This window comes from Talpa occidentalis, unplaced genomic scaffold, assembly GCF_014898055.3.
Source record: "Talpa occidentalis isolate TD23 unplaced genomic scaffold, MPIMG_talOcc4v2.1 talOcc4.8, whole genome shotgun sequence".
In the NCBI taxonomy this organism is placed as follows: Eukaryota; Metazoa; Chordata; class Mammalia; order Eulipotyphla; family Talpidae; genus Talpa; species Talpa occidentalis.
The window spans coordinates 97,278,126-97,300,041 of record NW_023605194.1 but is presented as its reverse complement, the minus strand read 5'-3'; the positions used below and the strand labels follow the sequence as shown (position 1 = coordinate 97,300,041).

Sequence of the window (21,916 nt, the reverse complement as noted above, 5' to 3'; positions counted from 1 at the left end):
GGACATCTTGTGGGAGTGTGATATATAGAGAAGAAACCTCTTAATCTTAATCTGTGAGCTAGCAGCAAGCCAGATGCTCTAGAAAGTTATGAAAACTCACTCATGTTGCTTTGGGGGCAAACCCGGGGGCTTGCACAATGGCCCCAGGAGCCAGAGAGAATATGTACTTTTCAAATCTACCTAGGGAATACACCAGGCCAGGGGAGAAGCTGCCAGAGAGAGTCTGAAGGGACCAAGTGCAATGTTCTTGATATGCTGGATCTTATTGCAAAGCTCTATAGCAGACGCGCCCAGAGTGGGTCCCTTGTGCCAGGAGCGGGTCAAAGGACAGCACATGGCCATTTCCACGGCAGCTCAGGAGCACCACAGTTGCAGAGCGGGCAGCCTCGCTCAGCCTCCGTGGTCTGTGGGTCCCTGAGCATGCTCACCCGTGACTTCTTTCTGGGTTATTTGTTTGACGCATGCTCTCAACACCCCACATTCTGCAGCGGGATGAGGCAACCCAGTAGCAGAGGTGGTGGAGGATGCCTCTTCTAGTCCAGCTAAAATCTTGTCGCTTCAGAGACATGAGTTCTGTGTGTGTCTTGTTGGATGGCCCAGGCCAGTTAGATGAGGGATCTAGTAGCAGCTTATTTAGATGATTTGCTTTTACCTTGTTCCAAAAATGTTTTGGGAGAATTCTAATAGTTAGATTGGCAGTATGAATGTTAAAAGTATAGGAAACCAAGAGGAGAGAAATATCTATGGTTAGGAAAATTAGATGAATCCAAGACTGATATGGATGCCTTTTGATCTTTTCAAGGCAACCATTAATTTGGTTCTAAGATTACAAGATGGTCAGGCAGGGAGAGAAATCTTGTTATAAGATTTCATGTCTATGCATTTTTTTTATTTTTAGTTGCTCAGGAGAAATGTGATTTTTCTGCCACTGAGATCTTGGAAAGGTTTGTCTCCTGCATCCTCTGGAGAGGGCACCCTGTGTGCAAAAAGGGTCCCTGCCAGAGGTCTGCATTCAGGAGAGCCCCAGTTCTGGCAACCCAGCATCATAATGTGATGACAACAAGAGTCATTCACAATTGCATTCCACTCTACAGCTCAAAAAAGCATTTTCATGTGAATCCAGTCAGATCCTCCTAGTACCCTTGTCCATGGATATACTAATAACAGTTATTATCATTTTGTCTTAGAGTATATAAGGATTATGAAATGACTTACTTAGGTAAGTCATATACAAGTAAATTGGGATTAGAACACATGTCATCAGATCAGAAAACCATGTTTTTAAATTATTTTAAATATATATTAAATATAGAAATATTTTATTTTAAATATATATTAAATATAGAAATGTTCTATTTTAAATATATATTAAATATAGAAATATTTAATATATATTTAATATAGTATTAGCCTAAACTATGTGATATGACCACCTTCCAATTTCCAAAAATGCCATTTTCATAGGACTCAAGCATACATCTATGATTAAAATTGTCACAATTTTATTCATAAATGTATTAGGTTGAGTAATATGGTTTTTTGTTTTTGTAGGCCAAACATGGTTAATAATAAATAATAATAAAATGTATAGTGTGGTGATAGGAGCTGTGGGGGAGAGGAGAGAAAAGATGAATGAAAATGCTTGGTTGAGTGCTTATTGCTGGGTGTTTGTGAGTAGATAATGCCCTTGGTAGGTAGGGACCCTTCTCTTTCCAGTAGGTGACAGCTTTCTCCCTCTGTCCTTTCTTGATCACTCAGTCCCACTGCCATGGGAAAATAATAACACCCCAACTCCTCAAATCACCCATTAAAAGAAGCCAGCATACTTCTTGTAGGAAAAGGAAGGCATTTTGCCCAAAGGGAACAGCAACAGAGTGATGAGATTCCTCTTGGCTGCTACAGGGTCTCTGTGCTCCTTTGCACCTTCATTTTCAGAGGAAGGTTCTGAAGGAGTTGCACACTCAGAATGGGATTCTAAACTGTGCATTCATGACAACAAAATTCCCCTACTGCAAAAATACTGACTACCCCATGGAGTCCGTTAGAATAGCATCTAACCTGTATTTCCATCCAGCTAAATCTTTACTTTTCTGGGGAGAAACAACAACAGCAACAACAGGGGAAACCATTTCATCAATTTACTTGCATGTGTCTGAAAACACCATTCTATGATTTTTCATTTTATTTTTTAAACTAGTCTGATGTGGCCAGGCCGTGCCATAGAGTAATCACTTGCCAGAGACATTAAAAAGAAATAAAGCCAAGTCTCTCGGTCAAGTTGACTTGCATTACAGCCAATGCAGAGTATCAAAAACCTGCATCTTTACTGCTTTTGCTCTCACACCACTTCAAAAATGGCCAAACAGATGTTTTTTCAATTTCACATACAAACTTCACTTCCTGGCGGTAGCAGTGTGTGCCAAGTTCCAGCTCAGTGCAAGTTTTTATGGCTGAATTCTAAACCCCTGACAATAGGGGGTTATAATGAAATGCTGACAGACCCCTTAGCGCCAACAAATGCAATGGCTCGATGCAAAGGAGGATATGTGCCCCATGCGTTCCAGCTGGGCCTGTGCAAGCCAATCAATCCTTATAAGAAGAAAAGTGGTTTTTCCTTAACTCCCCATGTTCACTGAGATTTCTGGGCCAGACGTGCTTGCCTGTACTTTGGCCTCTATCCATAGAGAGAGATGTCCAGAGAAATTCTCAGTTGGGAGCATGTGTAATTAACTCTCCTAAAATGGTGTCCCCAAAGATGGTCTACCCAACAAGCTTGCAACACCCATGGGACCACTTCTTCTCCAACAGAATAGCTACCAAGCAGATCCACAGTTTGGGACAGAATCCATACAGGCAGGGATCCAACCTGTCCTCTGGGATTCCTACTTCACTTACACAGTTTAGACCATGGCCTAGATTTCAATATTTTTATATTTTCAAAAATAAATATGAAGGCATTTTTCTATTGAGAGTGTGAAATGATTTTTATAGGAAATTTAGAAGATAGGAAATTGATTATATTTTTTCTATTTTTAATGCATGTTTTTATTCTACTCTTATATACATAGATATTTAAATAAATATATAAATATGCAGAACACACACCTTTCAAAAAAATTAACTCCAAATGGATCATAGATCTGAACATATGATGCAAAATTATCAAACTTCTAGAAGATAATTTAGGATTAATTCTAGGTGACCTTGGATTTGGTTATGACTTTGTAAATTTGCAACATCAAAAGCACAGTCTGTGAAAGAAAAAAAATTGTGATAAGTAGAACTTCATTAAAATTTTAAAAAGCTCTGCCAAAGAAACTGGTAAGAGAAATAAAAGACAAATCACAGATTGGAAACAAATATTTACAAAACACATATCTGATATAGGATTATATCCAAAATATACAACAAACTCTTAACTCAGCAACAATAGAACAATTTTTTATGATTTGTTATTTAGTGAATGCATTCTCTGATTCAGCAATTCTACTTCTATGCCACATAAGAATCAATATACCAATAGAAAAATAAATGATGCCATATTATTACATTGATATGTTATATTGCAAAAATAAGAGCTTCAGCATCAACGTGAATTCCAAAGACAAGCTATTTAACAAAAACAAAAAAAAAAACTGCTTTAGAATAAACTTAATTGCACGACTATATATATATATATATAAAATATCTATGTTATAGGGCCTCCCCTGGTGGCGCAGTGGTTGAGCACTGAGCTGCAAAGCTGCCCACAGCCTCTGCAGCGCCAGTTCTATCCCCAGCAGCCGGTGAGGGTCCCACATGGTGCGCAGACCTCACCTGCCGCCCGCTGCTCCCCTCAGCAGTGTATTTCATCAGTCTGTCTGTTTTGTTCCCCGCTCTGGCTCTGGTGAATTCTCTCACCCTCCCGTGCTTCTAACTGTACCCAGTGCTTGTATAAATAAATAAATACATAAATCTTAAAAAAAAAAATCTATGTTATATGCACAGAGAGAGGATAATACATGTAATTTGGAAATACCTACATTATCTATGTACTTATTTGAATATCTAAGTATATAATAGTATAATAAAAGCATGCGTTGTCAATTACCAAAAAAACAAAGAAAATTATTTTTTTTCAAGGAAAGCTTACTCCCACAATAAAAAGCAACCTCTTTAATATTTTAATATATTTCTGTTGTCATTTTCTTCAGAAAAGAAGCAAATATGCTATCACAATAGTAACATTCTGATTATAGACAATTTAAAAGGCGTGTATTTATATATTAAAGACATGATGACAGGCTGTGTTACTGTGCAGAGATAACCATTGTTAACTTTTAAAGTATGGGCTTACAGTCATGGATAGATACATTTGAAAATTGCAGTGTCTGCTCTGATGCACAGCTAATGGGACTCTGCCATAATATCAATGAAAGAGAGAAGTGACAAAATTATCAAGTCATAGGCAGGAAGCTAGGCTCCATAAAAATCTGCCGACAATGCAGACTTGTATCCTAAGAAAACAGCTATCAGCTGTGGTGTTTGCTAAAAGTTAACTATAATCAACAAGTTTTTCTCATGAATTTGAGAATTTCTAGTTTCTTTGCTTTTTTTGTAGCTACCTTGTTTAAAGGTAGCAAGGTCTTAAAAAATAGAAGAGGGACATTAACATTCTCGAAAGCTATTATGCCTTTTGATGAGAATTGTGTTATTTTTTACCAAAGAAATTTATTTTCCATTTTTAAATTTTAATAGCTTTTACTGGTTTCTTTTACATCAAAAGTAATACATGTTTATTTTAGGAATTTTTGAGAACATGGACAAGTAAAAGAAATAAATTTAAGAATATTCATAATTCATCAGTCAATGATAACCTTGTGAAAGCTTTGGCTGTATAGTACATCCTTCTAAATTTCTGCTTTGTATGTTTTCTTAAAAAATAAAACTGTTAATATGTCATCTGATTTATTCATCTGAAAGGGCATATCCTTCCATGTTATTAAATATTCTTCTCTACCATTAGTTTTAATGGTTGCTGGTGTTCCATTGTATGGACTTAATGTAAGTTTACCCTATTGCTCGTTATTTAAGTTATTTCTTAATTTTTCATGATTATGAAAATGCCCTTGGATCTTTTTTCTACACATTCATGATTACCTCTTTGGGATTAATTTCTACAAATTAAATTACTAGGTCAAAAATATGCACATTCTATAACACTTTGGAATGTATTGCCAAAGTCCCTCCAGAGAGGTTACTACTCCCCTTAGAAAAGAAAGAGTATCTGTTTCCCTGCCCTGTTAATTTTTTCTTAATCTTTATCAATTTGGTAAGTGGAAAATAACATCTCATTACTGTTTTAATTTGCATTTATTACTAATCAGTTTGAACGTTTATAGGTCTAGAAAGGTCCTTTGGTTATTTCCATTTCTCCTTCTATGACTTTCCTTTTCATGTCCTTCGCTCAGTTTTCTGCTGGAATGTTTTTCATTTTCTAATCAATTTACAAAAATGTACTAGCTATCGAGGATATGGACATATCTAAATTGGGATAGCAAATATTTTTCTAACCTGCCATTTGCCGTGTGTGTGTGTGTGTGTGTATGTGTGTGTGAGCGTGCACATGCATCTGCTACAAGAAGTTTTTGCTATGTGACAAGTCTATCTTGTGACATTCTGTTTAGGTTTTTTGGTTGCACAGATTGTGTAAATTACATAACCATCCTATTTTTTTCTACAAGCACCTTTATCATTTTACTTTTATAAATTTCTTCTAATCCAGTTAGATTTACCTTGGTGTTTAACATCAGGAAACATTATAAATTTAGTGGCTAAATGGCTAGTATCTTGTTTTCATGCATTTACTTGTCCACTAATTTGAAATGTCACCTTTATTAAGTATTAATTCTCATCTATACCCAGGGCTGTTTTGAATTCTGTTTTTCTCCAAAGACTTGCCTGCCTCTTTCTATGCTGGTAGGAACTGATTTATGTAGATTTGTTGTAAATTAAGTGCCTTCTTAGAAATTTTTTTAAACTTAAATTTTTTAACAAATTTTTCTGGTTTTGATAGTGTGGTTACTATAAATGGATAAACATAGAAAATTTTATTTCTGATTATTTAAGTTATTTCTTAATTTTTCATGATTATGAAAATGCCCTTGGATCTTTTTTCTACACATAAGATACCTTATAGGACTTTTACTATAGTTGCATTAAATCTTAAACTAATATATTATTTTTTTAATTTTGTAAAAAATATTATAAAGAAACATACTATGATTTTGTGCTTGTTTAACTCTACAACAATCCTTTTATGTCACTTAGTTGTGGGTCTGCTAGACTTAAGCAGCCTGTTCAGCCACCATTACAGTTTCCTGCAGTTCTGCATTCCTATACAAAAGTCAGAACTGTCCAGTTACAGTCATATGAGCCAAACCTTACAAGGTACCTTTCATATCAATCAAGAGTAGAAAACTTGATCACTCTGGGAAGGGTATGCATCAAGAGGTATGACTGGGAACAGCCGGGGGGCTGAGGACAGTTGCATAAACTTACTCCCGACTCATACATCATGAAGTATGACCAGGAACACCCTGGGGCGGGGGCCAAGGACCAAAGTATGACAAGGGTCCCCAGAAGCTGATCAGTGGAATGCCTTGTTGATAAGATTAGCACCGTGGTCGAGGGTCTGGGGTCTAGTTTCGATTACAACAGTTGGTCATCAAGCTGATAACATGGTCAGCAGACTCAGGTCCCCCAAGCCCGAGATAACATTCCGGAGTTTCACCCATCCCTTTCTCCTTGTCCTCCTAACGCATGTAGCTGCTGCTCTATGATTATGCTATCAATAAAAATGGCCAGGATCTTGCTCTCAGCAGCATCCTGCCCTGTGCAGCCTGTTCCACGACTCCCGTGTCTTTATCAGTGTGGTGTTGCCCAAAGCAACAAGTGAAGCTTGAGGTGACATCGCTTCCACTGGGAGGCAAACATATTTGAACTAATGAGCCTGTTTAGGTTGGAATCTGTTGCTAGAAAAGAAGTATTTGTAAAAGTATTTGTAAAAGTGACTCATATACTAAAGATGCAGGAAATCAAGTGTTTGTGTATCTCCTAATTTACATTATAAAAACCTCCCCATAACTTGTGGTACAAGAGGGTTCTGCTGTTGCAGACTCAGAAAGCAAGGCACATTTTGGTGTCTGTGTGGCTCATGGGGCGTGGCAGAGATGAGACTGTGATGTGAACTGTTGTCTTCTGAGTCTCTGTTTTTTTACAAAAAAATTTTGGAATCTCATTTAATTTCTTAAATTGGTTGCAATATTTAGGCTTTTCTTTGGTCTCTAATTCTGTGCCTTACAGAAAGGGTTAGGGTGCGCCTCTCCACCTCTCCATTTCACTAATGCTGACGTCAAGGCTAGACCAGGTTCTGCTTGTAACTATGACAACGAATCACTCCCAGTGTGTAACTCTATAACCTGTCTTCTTTTAGAATTAGCCCAGTTTCTCCTTTATTTGCATTTTCAGGTAGTGAGATTCTTCTAGGACTTTACCCTTCTTTCCAGTTTTTTTCTTTTCATTCATATTCTTGAAGACAGACAGAGGTTCACTCAGATAGGCGTAGCTCTTTAAAGCAGGACTAAGCGTGGATAAGCAGTTTTTAGATTAAGTTCTTTTCTTGAAGTCTTTTTGTGTGTAATTCAGCTGTAAAAGATATCCTGTTGAAGGCGTGCTGTATGACTGCTCTCTCTATAGAACATATATAACCCAAAGTATGTTTTTATGGAGGGGGGAACGGGATGGAGTTTTACACCGGATGTCAGAACATTTGACCTTTAATTCACCTTGTACTTGCTCTTTGAACCATAAGTCACACTCACTGTCCTCACTTTCAAAATTTACTATGTGGAGTAACTGGGCCACTGAGGATACAAAGCATTCCGGCCTTGATCACGGTTCCAGGAATTCTTTGTCCAAGTCACTGAATTAATTTAGAGTTCTAGATTATTCAAAAGTGAGTCCCTGAAACTTGACCTTATATTACACAGTGCTAATCTAATAATTTTACCCTGTGAACTCTAATTTACCCCTTTCGTGAACAAGTGGAACATTGAAAATAAATTTATCTTCTTGTGTGATGTAACTTGGTGGCATATCTGACATTAAAAGGTGGAGCACTTTTGTGTAAATTGCCTTTATTTTTCTTGGAAATTGAAACACTTAGTTTTTGGCTTCCTTTAAATAATTTTAGTGTTAATATTGTTAATATTGGTGATATTTTCTGCACATTACATCAGAGCAGCTTGAATTGCAGCTTCATTTCCCAGGAGCTCTGAAAGCAGAGGCAGAGGGGTAATCTCCTTAGTGTAATAAACTTTTCTCTTTCTTGAAGAAGTGGCCCATAGAGATGGCCTCTCAGAGAAGATACTAATCCTGTACATCAAACCTCCAGGGCCCTGAAAGTGGCCAAGGAAGCAAGGAAGTCCCCGATAGGACTTCTTTTTAGGGTGAAAAAAAAGTAGATGTGTTTGAGTAGATGTGTTGAGTGTTCAGACAATGGCTTCTACTCATGAATTGAGACCTCTTTAATATCACCTCCTGCGATGCCCTCCCAGCTCCCCCTGGTAGAAGAGCACTCCACCGCTGGGTCCCCCGCACCCTGTGTGGGTTCCTGGAGGATTATCACTCTATTATCTGTTTTGTCTACTCCCCCTACTGGACAGGGCAGGGCTGTTGCTCAATCAACATTTTTTCATTCCCGGAATCTGGAGCAATGTCCGGAACAAGTTAGTAATTTCTCAGCTAATGTGTGCAGCGTGTGTACTAGAGAACTTAACTCCTAGCTGTGCCCTTTCTAAAAGGATTGTGCATTTGCTTTCCAGTCATGTCATCAAGCCCCACTGTTGGATCTTCTAGCACGTCCTCCATCCTCCCGTTTTCCTCTTCGGTTTTTCCTGCTGTCAAACAGAAGAGTGCCTTTGCCCCTGTCATCAGGCCCCAAGGCTCCCCTTCGCCCGCCTGCTCCAGTGGCAATGGAAATGGATTCAGAGGTAAGCAAAGGTGCCATTCTGGGAGTAAGCACACCACCTGTGCCATGGGCAGGCAGAGGAGGAGCAACAGCACAGCATGCCCTTGTGTCTCTGGCCTACAAAGAGATGCTCTGCTGTGCTCTCTCGTAGGACAAGAACAGCTTGTACAACTGGGCTAGTATTTCATCCAAGAGCAAGATGGGGGGAAACAGAGAAATTGGCCAGCGTGTCTGCTAGGTCCCAGAATTAACTGTTGTGGAGCCAGACATACCCTCCAGGAGGGTCTGGATGCCCCTGCTTCCCACAAGGTCATGCCACTATTTCCTGAAGGTGCCTGGGCACATCATATGCCACTTGGTGAATCCTGCACCTCATCAGCTTACCATCTGCAGTGCACACACATCCTGTGGCACAAATGGGCATGAACCACCAGGAGCAACCAGCAAGTTCTGAGAATTCTGGCTACATTGCTAGTCAAATTGATAGCAGGTGCCTGATGGGAGGTGAGGTAGGGAAGAAAGAAAGGAAAAAAGACATACTGTTTCTAAGAACAAAAATTAATATCACCTGTCAAACCCATTTTTGAGCAATGTCCTAAAATTTAATATGACATGACATAACACAAATGTGATGAGTACATGAGAATCTAATCATCTCACTGTGAATGGGAGGCAGCTGGTGGCAAAAGAGCAAATTGGAAACTGCTGAGCACTATGGTGCCTGACGACACACATTATTTTTAGGCTGCTCCTCTGAGTCTTGACATGAAAATATCCACCACAAATAGAGTTGGATAGAACCAAAAAGGGCAGAGGTTTGGTTAACCCCTTGTGAAACAAAAGCCTCCTAGGTCCACAGCGCATGAGCTGTGCTGGCCCTATCCCTTCTAGAGACAGTGCTTGGCTCTCTGGCCTCTGGGGAAGCCTGGAAGGGCTCCGTTGCCAGTTCCGGCCATGTCGAGCTCCTGTAGGCACCCCGATGTGACCATCTTGTCCTTGGAGACAATGAGACTCCTCAAAGTCAAGCAAGTTGGCAGAGCTTCTTTCAAGGGAGAACTGAAGACCTCTCCCTGGGAATTCTTTTACTTCCCACTAAACAAAGCAGCTGGGTCTCCACACCACCACCACATGTGGCTAGTTGGAAGCATCCGTACATTTGAGGGTATTTTCTGTTTTCATCCAGATGTCTGGTCCACAGAGAAGCAGGCTCAGACTGTAGCTCTGACTGTAGGCATTGGCCTCCACCTGCCCCATCTCTCATCAGAGACATTGCTTTCCTTCCCATTGCTGGGAGGGAAACCTGAGGAGGGAAGCGGATGTTGACAGAAAGAGCCTTTCAGAGGGCTTGTCTCCTGTTGCTGCTCATTTCAGAACAGGTGAACAGGAGCCGAGAGCCCAACATTCCAAGGTGTCTGTTGATGCTGAGAGGGAGGGATCCCAGCTGACACAGAACTCTGTACCCACTCACTGAGGGAAGGATGCTGGACAACAGGGGTGCGTAAGCAGGCAGCTCCTTCTCTTTAGAAACAATGGGAGGGTGAGCACGTGGGCCAAGGTGGTAGGGAGGCCAGGTGCATCTCTAAGACTCTAAGCATCTCTAATACTTGCTGACCATTAGCGAGCACCATGCGCAGGACATGAGCACATGCCCTTGTCCCAGCCTCATGTGTGCTCTGAAGGGGAAGACCATACCATGATCGCCATTTCTTCGTTAAGTGTCTTGCCCAAGGCCACATAGCAAGTGACTCATGACATGAACTCAGACATTTTGACCCCAGGGCCTGTGTGCTGACAGCCGCTATTTCTCTTAGGACAAGAGTAGTGTGAGTCTTCACCCTTTACCCATACCTGCTTTCCAACTCACCAGAGTAGAGTCTTGCTTTCCCATGAAATGTCAAATGTAAAAAGAAATGGGACAAAGTACAGCGATGCATCCCCTCACCCCATGAAAATGCTTCCATTTCCCCGCCCAACTTCTGCTTTCTGTGTGTTGGCTGTAGGTTCTACAGGCAGAACGTTGAGGTCAGCGTGATTAGATCCAGCCCACGCTGTGCCCAATGTGAGACTAGGAAGGAAAGTCTGTGAAATATGTTGTTCTTCTAGCATGCAATAGATCTTGTTCTTCCAGCAGCACTGCCCTTTTAATAAACTCCTTAGGCATCTCTCTAAGGACCCTAGATAGGAGGCTGATGAGTTTTAAGTGTAATAGACGAGATAAAGTTGAAAATTTCAGAACCCCACTGCCAGGGAGCTGTCTGCTGTGTTCCCTGTCCCACCCTCTACCTCACTCATCAGGCATTAACAGTTGATGAGTATAGACTGTCAAGATAATATTATATACTATATGCCTGATTCATTTTTCAGCTCCCTCCAGGAAAAAAGTAAAATAAAATAACCTCCTACACTCTGGGATAATTACCAGGGTTGCTATATCTCCAAATCATCAGGGAGTGTCCAGAATTGAACTGCCTTTATTGAAAAGTTACATCGATTCAATATATAGTAATACAGGCAAAAATAATTAAGGCTTTGCTTGCTGTGTAAGACCTTAATCCAGATCGCACAAACATTCAATAAAGGCTGTATGGGCAGGGAAATAGATGGCTGACAATTTTGCCCAGGAAGAGTAGGCGGCACGGAGAGAAGGAAGGAAAGCAGGGCGAGGGAGGGTGGAGATGGGGAGCAGCAGGAAGAATTTTGGTCATTTGGTTATTAGTTTAATCATCACAGCTCAGTAAATGCCCCATGATGTTTGATAAGCCCTAGATGACATACGAATAATAACACTCAAGGAATCAAATTCTGGATATGATTTGAAGTTTTGATGCTGCCTGTTTCCAAAAATGACAAAATTGTTAAGGGTTCTTTACCTAAATGCCAAGGCCAGGGGAGTGCCTTTTGCTGCATGATTTTTCCACATTGTGCCGAGCCTGCTTTATTTTCCTTGTCAAGGAGAATCCTGGAACATGATGACCCCCGATAGCCTTATTTGTATTCTTTCGACCAAATGGGGAGACATTGGACACTGTATGTGCATAGGGGTGAAGTATGGAGGTGGGGGTGACTCCCAAATTAAGAACTAAAGCCTTCTATTCCCATGCCTCAGCATTCACTACTAGTGAATGAACACCCCGTGTCAGCAGCGAGCCCCAAGGGAAGATGAGCTAGTCAGAAAAATATGTAAGCTAAACCAATTTCAACTGGAATGGGTTGAAACTTAGGATGGAAAGAAAGTAAGATTTGTTATACATGCCCAGTAAGCAGCCCAATGGAATCAGCTTCTGGAGTTTTCTTTCCTATTCCAGCTGAGGGATTTGGCACCCTGTCATTTATGCACTGTTTGAATAATGATGAAAAATATATTTCTACATATATTGAATATAGTTTGTATGTTTATATCTATCATGTCACATATACAACCCGTTAATATAAAACAAAAGAAAACATAACTCTTGACCTCTCAAGCAAAATCCACCGAGCTTTGTCTGCATTTCAGGAGCTTGGTGGGTCTTTGATGCTTCTAATAACCTGTCTGCTAGGTCAAATCTGGAGAAAATGGGCTCTCACCTCCACTGAGGTCAGCACCTCCTCCGATTGTAAAGATTGTCAATCCCACCCCCTGTCCCTCTCTCTGGGTTATAAGCTTGAGTGTAGTCTCTCCCAATTTCATTTCTCTGCCTTTTTCCTTGCAGCCATGACTGGACTAGTCGTGCCCCCGATGTAAAGAAGAGGAAGAACTGCTTTCTTATAGCACAAAACTACTTACTTTGATGGACCAATAATGAGGAAAACACTCTGAGCTCCTTAGGGAGAGCTGAGGCCCCAAATGAACATGATGGACAGACTTGGGTATCCAGGAGCTTGCATCTCACCTGGTCTCATGTTCCTCATGTGGCCCTGATGGTGGCTACACAAACTCACCCTTTTGTGGGGAAGGACAAAAGATGTCATTGACGTAGTCAGTGCTAAGAGCAGAAATGCAATTCTTTGTTATGAACATTATGAGAACCACCTTCCTATGTTTGTAAAATATTTAAGAAAAAAATTGGCAAACAATTCATGCTTAATATTTTGGATACTATTTGTTTTTCTTTGTAGGAAAAAAAAGTTGAAAGTTTCTATTTTCTATGAAGCCTTTCAGATACCAATTTAGTTTATGCAGAAAAAAAAAATGAACAAAACAGGGTACCAGCATGGAAGACTTTCTTAAAACGAAACCTGAATTGAATGATAAAATGTTGTTGTATGTGTGTTTGCTTATAGTTTAATCTCTTAAAAAAAAAAACAAAAAAGGGAAAAATTTTAAAATGTTTTACAATTATTTAAATAAATAAACGTGTAACTTATTGTAAGTAGAAGTAGAGATTAAGACCTTTTTGGAGAAGAAAGAAATTTCTCTTCCTGATGTAAAATGAAAATGATGCAAAATGTAGTAACAAGTTTAAACAGTGTGTGATTATTACTACAGTTACTTACTAGACTCTTATCCCCCTCCCTACATCCCCCTCTTTTTCCATCATTTGATTGATCCATGGAACATGTACTTCATGTAATTCCTACAGACAAGCTGATGCAGAAACAAAGATTCAAGTTCATGCACATACATGAATACTCGAGTCCACCAATTCATCCCCAGCTCCGTCTGCTTTCTAAATAGTCTCTATGCCCCTTTGGTAGTCACCATTTTATTTTTTAAGTTATATTAGCTCTCAGAATCCCCCCATGAACAGTGCAGACAATTTCTCTCTAAATTTCATTCCAGAGAAAGAAATATTTCACCTTAAAGATGATTCAAAGCCACGTGACTTTCCCATCCAGGCAGCCCCTTTGGAGTTCCCCCTTGACAGAGCCACACACTCCTCTTCTTTGGTTACCTGCCCCACCGCAGAGCTTCAGAAGTAGGGTTTGAAGAAGACAACTCTGTTTCTTGGACCCTTAAACATTGATATTAAAATACCCACATTCTTCTTTGTAGATTTTCTCTTTCATTGCATTTGAAACCTCTTGGGAATAGTATGTATCCAACTTGACACATTTTCTAGGTAAGAGTAGGGTAGGAAGTGGAAGAGGATGTTAAAAGCCCTACATCCTCTTCTGATGTTTGAAGAAAGAGCGTTCCAGAATCCTGCCAGGGTCAGAGATGAGGGGCATCTGTGTTTTATGCAGCACAGTCACCCGGCGCTGTGATGGGCTCTGTCCTGGGACTAGCTCTTAGGAGGAAAGTCCTTGCAGGATCTGCTAGCATTGGCTGAATTTGGAAAGCCTGTGTGATCCTGAAGATGTATCTAGACTCATTTGGACTGCCAATAAGGATGCCATTTTATTCCAGGCCAGGGTTCTCCTTGCTGAGTCCTTGGCATCACTGTAGAGTCTATACACAGACTTGGGTTTGGCGTTCTTGATGCAGCTGTCATGGAAAAACATTGGTGCTGCGTCTGGGCCAATTTTGGACAACTCCATAAATTCTGCCTCCCTTATGTTTGCCCCTGGGTACATGCTCATACCTATCCAACCTTCACTGGTCTTATTTTGCCTTTAATCTGTTATGGAATCAACTAACATGACCCAAATATTGTTTCTATGCACACGAGAATCCAAGGTTTTGGAAACCTGACTTGCTTATAATTATTGGTGACAGATTCTCAGAGTCAGGACTTAAAGCACCAAAACAGAGGGACACACACAAGGGGAGTTCCTGGTGAAAAACCTGAGGGGTGGGGAGAAATCTGAGGAATATAGACATTCCCATCCTAAAGTGAAGGCAGAACAAAATTAAGCATGTTTAGATCTGGATTTGAGCCAATCCAACATAAGGAAATGTTTTTTTTAAAGTAGCATTGCTTTTAGAACCTGTGAATTTTGCTCTTGCATGAAGATGAGTGCAGTACTGTCTTCAAAATGATTGTAGAATTTGTTGGTAGCTTTACACCGAAAAATGTGTGTAACTAAATACCAGACATCCTTGACCATTCAGCTAGAACCTTGGCAGCAACAGATCTATATAATTGTACAAATGTGTGTAAGGATTATTTTTAGTGTACTAATAAATTGAAAACAAAGCAACTCTGTCCTCTTCCTCTTTAGTCATTGCTGTTGAATCCTCCCTGTCCCAGGTTATTTTGTGCCACTTGGAATACAAGTATTTCTATAGGTAACGACAAATTCTATCCTATCTTTGTAAGAGGAGCTGTGTAAGATTTTTCATTTAAAGGAACAATTTGCTTCATTATTTATCTCATTTTTTGGTTATAGCATCGTAATTTTTCCCAGTTTTCTTTGCACATTTCAATATGCATGGTTTAAAAACCATTATCTTCTCTACCTTTTGTACAGTAAGGTTTCATTTTCAAACTGTATAGTTTCATTTTATTGTTTTGCTTTGTCAGTTATATACAGTATAAAGTTGCTATGCACAGAGCTTTTTGTAAAGACAGCTTTTTTTGTTTACTGTTTTTAATGGTCTTACTTATGAAAGAATATCTTGTTTGTAAAATGAATATGTCTACTTCAGTTTTAAACTTTAAATTATCCTAACAAAAAATAAAATTTTTGTACTGTAAAAATGATTGGAACTATGGGTTTTTTTTTGAAGGGGAAAATATTCAATTTGGGATTTATTCTTAAGTTTGGTGATTTTCTCATTTACATGAAAAATGTTCAAAAATGCTCATGAAGAGAAGGTCTGAGTGCCTGGCTTTAGGCATCTTTCCGTCCTTATCTATACATCTATGCTATCTGATCAAATTCCTTCATAAAAACTCAAAGAAGCCTAGTTCTGTGTTGGATTTTACCCATCAGGAATTCTTTTTAAATATATATATATATTTTTTTTTTCAAAAGTGCAGGCTTATTATAAAAAGGGAGGGAGGTCAAGGGCACTTGCACAGACACAAACGGGCAGCAAGAGCTGCCCTTGAAAGGGACAGATTTGCTAAGAGATGCCCGCATAGTCACAGGCAGGCAGGAGAGCTGCTGCCTACAAGGAATTCTGATGTAGGTGCGTGGTCTGCTTAGATTGGAAATTGTTGAACAAATGTTATAACTGATCCATCAGACACTGGGCAAAGAATTAGAGGCTGAACACAAAGACTTGATGCCTATTCTGAAGTCGCAGAAAGAGAGCAAGACACATGCCCTTAAAAGAAATAATCCGCAGAAGATAGCTCATCCAGGAGCTTGGAGGAGATGAAACATGGAGGATTGGGATGGTCAGGGAAAGTTCCATGGGAGAGGCAGTGTTGGATTGGGCCTTTAAAGAATGGTTAGATTGAAGAATGGAAGGAATTTTGGAATTGAGGTTGATGGTGAGCACTGGTGATAAGAAGGCCATTGTGAACAAAGACATATAAAGGGAAATTCACAGAGTATATTTAGAGGAATGTGACCCTAAATGGGATTTTCAACCAGAACACTCATAAGCATACTTATCATTGGATTATCTCATTTCTGCCTTCAAACTACATGAATTGTGTTCCTTATGCAAGTGGGTGAGATACTCTTTCTAATCCCTGAGCCACAAAGCCACTGTGGTCATGCTTTACTTTTTTTCTTTTTTTAAAGATTTATTTATTTATGCATACAAGAGCTGGGGTACAGGCCAGAGGTGTGGGGGTGAGCGGATTCACCAGAGACAGTGTGGGGAACAGAACAGGTGGAGTGACTGAAAAACACTGCTGAGGGGAGCACAGACAAGTCAGGAGAATGGTGACTTGGCCGGGATTGAACTCGTGCTGCAGTGGCTGCGGACAGCTTCATTGTTTGCATCTTAACCCCTTGTGCCACCAGGGAGGCCTGGTTATGCTTTTCTGTGTGATGACCAGCTCCCCCCAACACTGCTGTTCTCCTTGATCTTTGCACCCTGGTGCTCTCTCATCTTTAGGCCTCTGGCTAACTGTCATCTACCCAAATAGGCCTTTGCTGATGTCTGACCATGGAAGTTTCCCACTTACTCTTTTAAGATTTTTTAAAATTTTGTTTATTTTGTGTAGAAGAACTGGGGTATAGGCCAGAAGTGCGGGGGTTAAGAGGATTCAACAGACACTGAGTGGGGAGCAGAACACGTGGATCTACTGAAATACACTGCTGAGGGGAGCAGCGGGCGAGACAGGAGGAGGTCTGCTGTGCCATGTGGGTCATCTCCCTGGCTGGGGATCAAACTCAGGCCATCAAACTCAAAGCAATCCCACTTACTTTTTTAACTGATCTCCCTTTGTGTCCTTGCATAATTTGCATGCATTTGTTGTCCACTTCAGAATGAAACTCCTAAGGACAGGGACCATATCTATCTCAATACACTCTGTGGAGCTCCGAGTTCAGTGTCTGAGGTGCCCACCGAACGCTTCTGGAAGGAGTGAACAAGCAGACTGAATTCTAATCCCCAGAGGCAGCTCTGCCTTGTCATGTGGGAGAGGTAGCTGATCTGTCACAAATGATAGAAAATAGCATCACTTTGAGAATCCACTCCTTAGGGATTATGTTGTCAGTCAACTAATCAAAAAAAAAAAGATGAAATGTGTCGATAATATAATATGGCTCATATAATAAACATAAGAGACTCAAGATAGGAGGAAATGAAGGAAGAAGAGATCTCTGACTGGTGTAATCTCTTGGTAGGGTGTTTTGCTCATTGGTTCTGGACCTTATCCCTTGTGGATTTTCATGATATTCAGATGGAATTCCAGAAGTGGAATTGGGGGATTTTACAGGAATACACATTCCATTCCTATTCTAGATACAACACTGAACTTCTTGATCACAAATGTGCATCTCAAAGACTTTAGACATTTACCAAACTGCAGGAAGTTCAGAGTGGCTGTAAGGCACTGAATGTGAGAGAGTGATGAGATTTAAGACTTTAAGAGTTAGATGGAAGTAGGTCCTAAGGGATTGTGCTCACCATGCCAGACAGTTTAGTCTTAACTTGTAAGACTATGCCATTGGTTAAGAAGATTTTTTTTGAAGATTTATTTATTTATGTCTACAAGAGCTGGGGTACAGGCCAGAGGTATGGGGGGTGAGAGCATTCACCAGAGACAGAGTGGGGAACAGAACAGGCAGACTACTGAAGTACACCGCCAAAGAGAGCAGCGGGCGAGTCAGGAGAGGTCTGCTGCGCCATGTGGGTAGCTCCCAGCTGGCTGGGGACCGAACTCATGCTGCAGAGGCTGCGGACAGCTTCACAGTGCTGTGTTTAACCCCTTATGCCACCAGGGAGGCCTCAGGTAACAAGATATTTTAAAATTAATTTCTTTATATTTATTTTCTTACACTGTTAATTTTGGACAGTATTTGATTTCTCCCCTCAGGTGTAGTCCCCATAGTTCCCCCACCACCATGGCACCCGCAACCCATCACCATAGTCCCTTGTGCTCTCCCCCCGCTTCCCTGCTTGCATGCCTTTGATCTATGGTTAGCTTGTAAGTTTTGTCTTTTTCTTGACCCTTTGTTCAGAGGGCCTTAATTCAAAGAGAGACATGCTAACTACAGGGTGGATTATGGGTAGGAGCAAGAGGATATTGGCGGCAAGGAGACCAATTAGGCAAGAATGAAAAGACAGCTGATAAGTACCAGGGTACTGGGCCAGCGTCTGGAACTGTCAAAAGTTTGAGAAGAGTGTCTAGAACCATGTACCATGCTAGCAGAAATGCTTATTTCAGAGAGTGTGTGTGTTTTGTATATATCTTTATTATATAGTTATATACTGTTGTTAATATGATTAAAGGGAAAAAAGCATATGAACGTTAGAGTATGAAGCTCCAAAAATGCTGAACTTTTGTTTCTGTTCTATTCACCTCACTACTCCAGTCTTAAGCTAGACCAGTACTTGGTACAGATCAGTCAGTTACTCTATAAAAAATTAACAATTGAACGAGTCTGTATTTTGCCTACATGTGACAGAGGCTCACTGGATTCAACAATGGCTTGTGCTTCCAAGCCCCACAGAGTGGGTGTGCACCCCACCCCTGCCCCTTCCGGGGCACGGTGGGGACAGGCTCTGAACCTCAGTATCCTCTGGATCATCACTGTTGCTGTTTTGTTTTGGTTATTTCAACGTCTATTTAAACCTCAAGTTTAGCATGTTACAATTAAAAAGGCAGAACTATAGTACCTGGTCTTACCTGGGGGTCAGTTAACACCTTCCTTTCATTGTCCCAGCTGCTTCCCAGCCAGCGGCTCAGAAGGGAAGCAGTGAGTGAATGAGACCCATCCCAGTCTGTTTTGTGTATAAAATATTGAACAGCAATGGGAACCATATTTGCCCAGGGAAATGCTTTGAATCAACAGTGAAAATTAAGATAGAGCCATAGGTCTTGTGCCCAGGAAATATCTCTTCAGTGCTCTTCCTTTTGGGGAATGGTATACGGATGAGAAGCCACAGTCCCATTTCTTTGTAAGTGAAAATGACATTAATAGAAGAAAAGAAAGAGTAAAGGATGTGTCCCAATCACCAGACCGGCTTTCTTCCATTCAAAATTAAGAATGTTTTTTATCATGGACCAGAACATCTGGCATGTCATGTGTCATGAGTAAGACTTTTGAGGATAAAGAAAGCATTGTTTTCAGTTCCATATTTTCACCAGACCAAGAGTGTGAACCCATGAAAAATTGCTTTTAAGACCAAAATGAGACCAGAATGACTTCTAATAGCAAATCCAAATATTTACCATTTCTGACCCAAGGAAGAGTAGAATGGCTGCATAGAACTCGAATTGCCTCAAAGATTGAGACATTTGTATGTTTGAAATATTATGGTCATAAAAATTAATACTTGCTGTTACCAATAAAAATGATAACGAGTAATACAGTAAAAAGACTAAATTTCTACTCTATGCACTGCAGAGTAGCAGGAAAAGGGTGAGCCCTGGGAATCAGCAGGCCTGAGTTCTAATCCTCTCCCCACTCCTTATAACTATCAGAAAACTATCTTCAGGAGCTGAAATTTCACCATCTGTAAAAATGATAAGAAGATCTTTTAGCCAAGGTTCTTCTCCTGCCAAATATTTTGTGAAGTTTAAATAAAATAATGTGAAAGCGGCAGACACAGTAAGTATTCAACTCTTGACATTTTTGTTTCTTTCTTCTTAGCTTTGGATAAAAATTAACATGTGTTTATGTGAAAAACCACTCATGCTCCTCCCTTACAACTTCCCCCCAGCAGCACTGAATAGAGGATTTTATTAATTAGTCAGTGTTTGTGAAACACTTAAGAGGAGGAAAGTGCTGGGTGTGGAACAGCACCATTTACATCACAATACGTGAGTTGGCTGCTCCTTCCAGTGGATCCACTTACAATGGCAGGGATTCCTAATAGACGTGCTCCAGGCATTCAGAGACCAAAGTGGGAGTCTTTGGGAGAGGTTGTGTCACTTGTGCAGTATACAGACACTTCTAGAAATGCAATATTTTAAAGAACCCTCTAATAGCTGATGAGAAACCAGTGAAAGGAGGTCAAAAGTTGATCTAACTGAATGAATACCCTAAGTCCTTTTAGCGACAACTCTTTCCAGCAAGAAACGTATCTGACCCACTGTGGTTTCACATGTCTTCTTGCACTTGCAGAACATGGAGCAGAAAAAAAAAAAATCAATTTACATGGAGAAAGGCAATTTTCCTCAGGTGAGGGTTCATAGAGCTCGGGGGGAGGAGCACGAGGTCCTGTGGGAGGAGTGGTGAGGTGTGGGTTTCTCACTGTGATCGCTAATATTTGGTTCGCCGCCGCTTAACTGCACAGCGCCAAGTTGTTTCAACAAAATGACAACATCCCTCACTGCAAAGGAATGTGGTTAATATTCAATCTGTTGATGCTATGATTTTTGATTGCTTTTATTTTACTGTTTTCATTTTAAATAGGCATGTATGAAAACATAAGAATTTAATCTAGGCAACTCTCCTGCCCACCTGTGTGACTACGTAGTCGTCTCTTAACAAGCCTGTCCCTTTCAGCTCTTCCTGTCCACTTGTGTCTGTGCAAGCATCTTCTCCATTCCTTTTTTTATATAATAAACATGCCCTTTTGGATATTAAAAAAAAGTTTAATCTAATATTTTAGTTCGATGCAAATCTTAGTGCAAAGATTTAAGAAAGTCTGTGGATTTTTAAGGATTTTTTTCTTCATTTTTTTTTCCCCCTTTATAGTCCTACTTTCTAAATTCGAGCAACACTGGACTATGGGAATGAGAAAAGGGAGGAAAAGTCTTGGTACTCTACAAATTGGGTCATCATTCCTTAAATAATCAAGGCTTTGCTAAACGTTAATTCCTATGTTCTATAATTCAGCATCAATGAAAGAAATCTCCATGTATTATTATTCCAGTGTTTCATTTTGCCTCTGAATTATGTTCATAGCCACAAATCCCAGCCAAGGACCTATTGAATAATTGTCCCCACATGTAACATTTTCCTGGTGATGTTTTCCTCTCCTTGGTTCTATGAAATATAGAAATGTGTTTCTAATTATTAGTGGAACCACCTGGTAACTGTACTGTATCTTCTCAATAATATGATTCATTTAACATGCAGTTTTGAAGGATTCAGAGTCATATTTGACACTGTCCAAGAAAAATCAAATTACCAAAATGACCTCACATAGCACAGCTAACCTATAACCAAGGTGATCATATTTTGTAAGCCAAAAATCAGAATGCATAACTTGTCAAGTATAAGTATATCTGAAATTGAGGTTGTCCTGAAAAATCCAGGACATCGAGATTTCCATGACATCAGCCCCCAAATCAGCTACTACGTGATGCTCTGATACCTTCCCTTTTTTATTTTGAGAATATAGAGCAACTGGTTGTTGTCTCCACCATTCTTTGTATGTGTGGGCTGAGACTCAAGAACCTATCACCTCCCTAAGTTTGCTGAGTTTACTCAGTGAGAGCAAGAGAGAAATACTTAGCTTTCACT

At 40.1% G+C, this 21,916-nt stretch overlaps 1 protein-coding gene across 1 annotated transcript in view; it reads left to right on the top strand.

Annotated features, from left to right (window-relative positions):
* EBF2 (EBF transcription factor 2) overlaps positions 1–15,462 on the top strand; it is a 183,604-nt gene extending 168,142 nt beyond the window's left edge. Inside the window, 2 exon segments of the mRNA XM_054690285.1 lie at positions 8,865–9,032; positions 12,703–15,462. Of these exon segments, the coding sequence (XP_054546260.1) occupies positions 8,865–9,032; positions 12,703–12,734 (200 nt within the window). The 3' untranslated portion in view covers positions 12,735–15,462.
* The last annotated feature ends 6,454 nt before the right edge of the window (positions 15,463–21,916 follow it).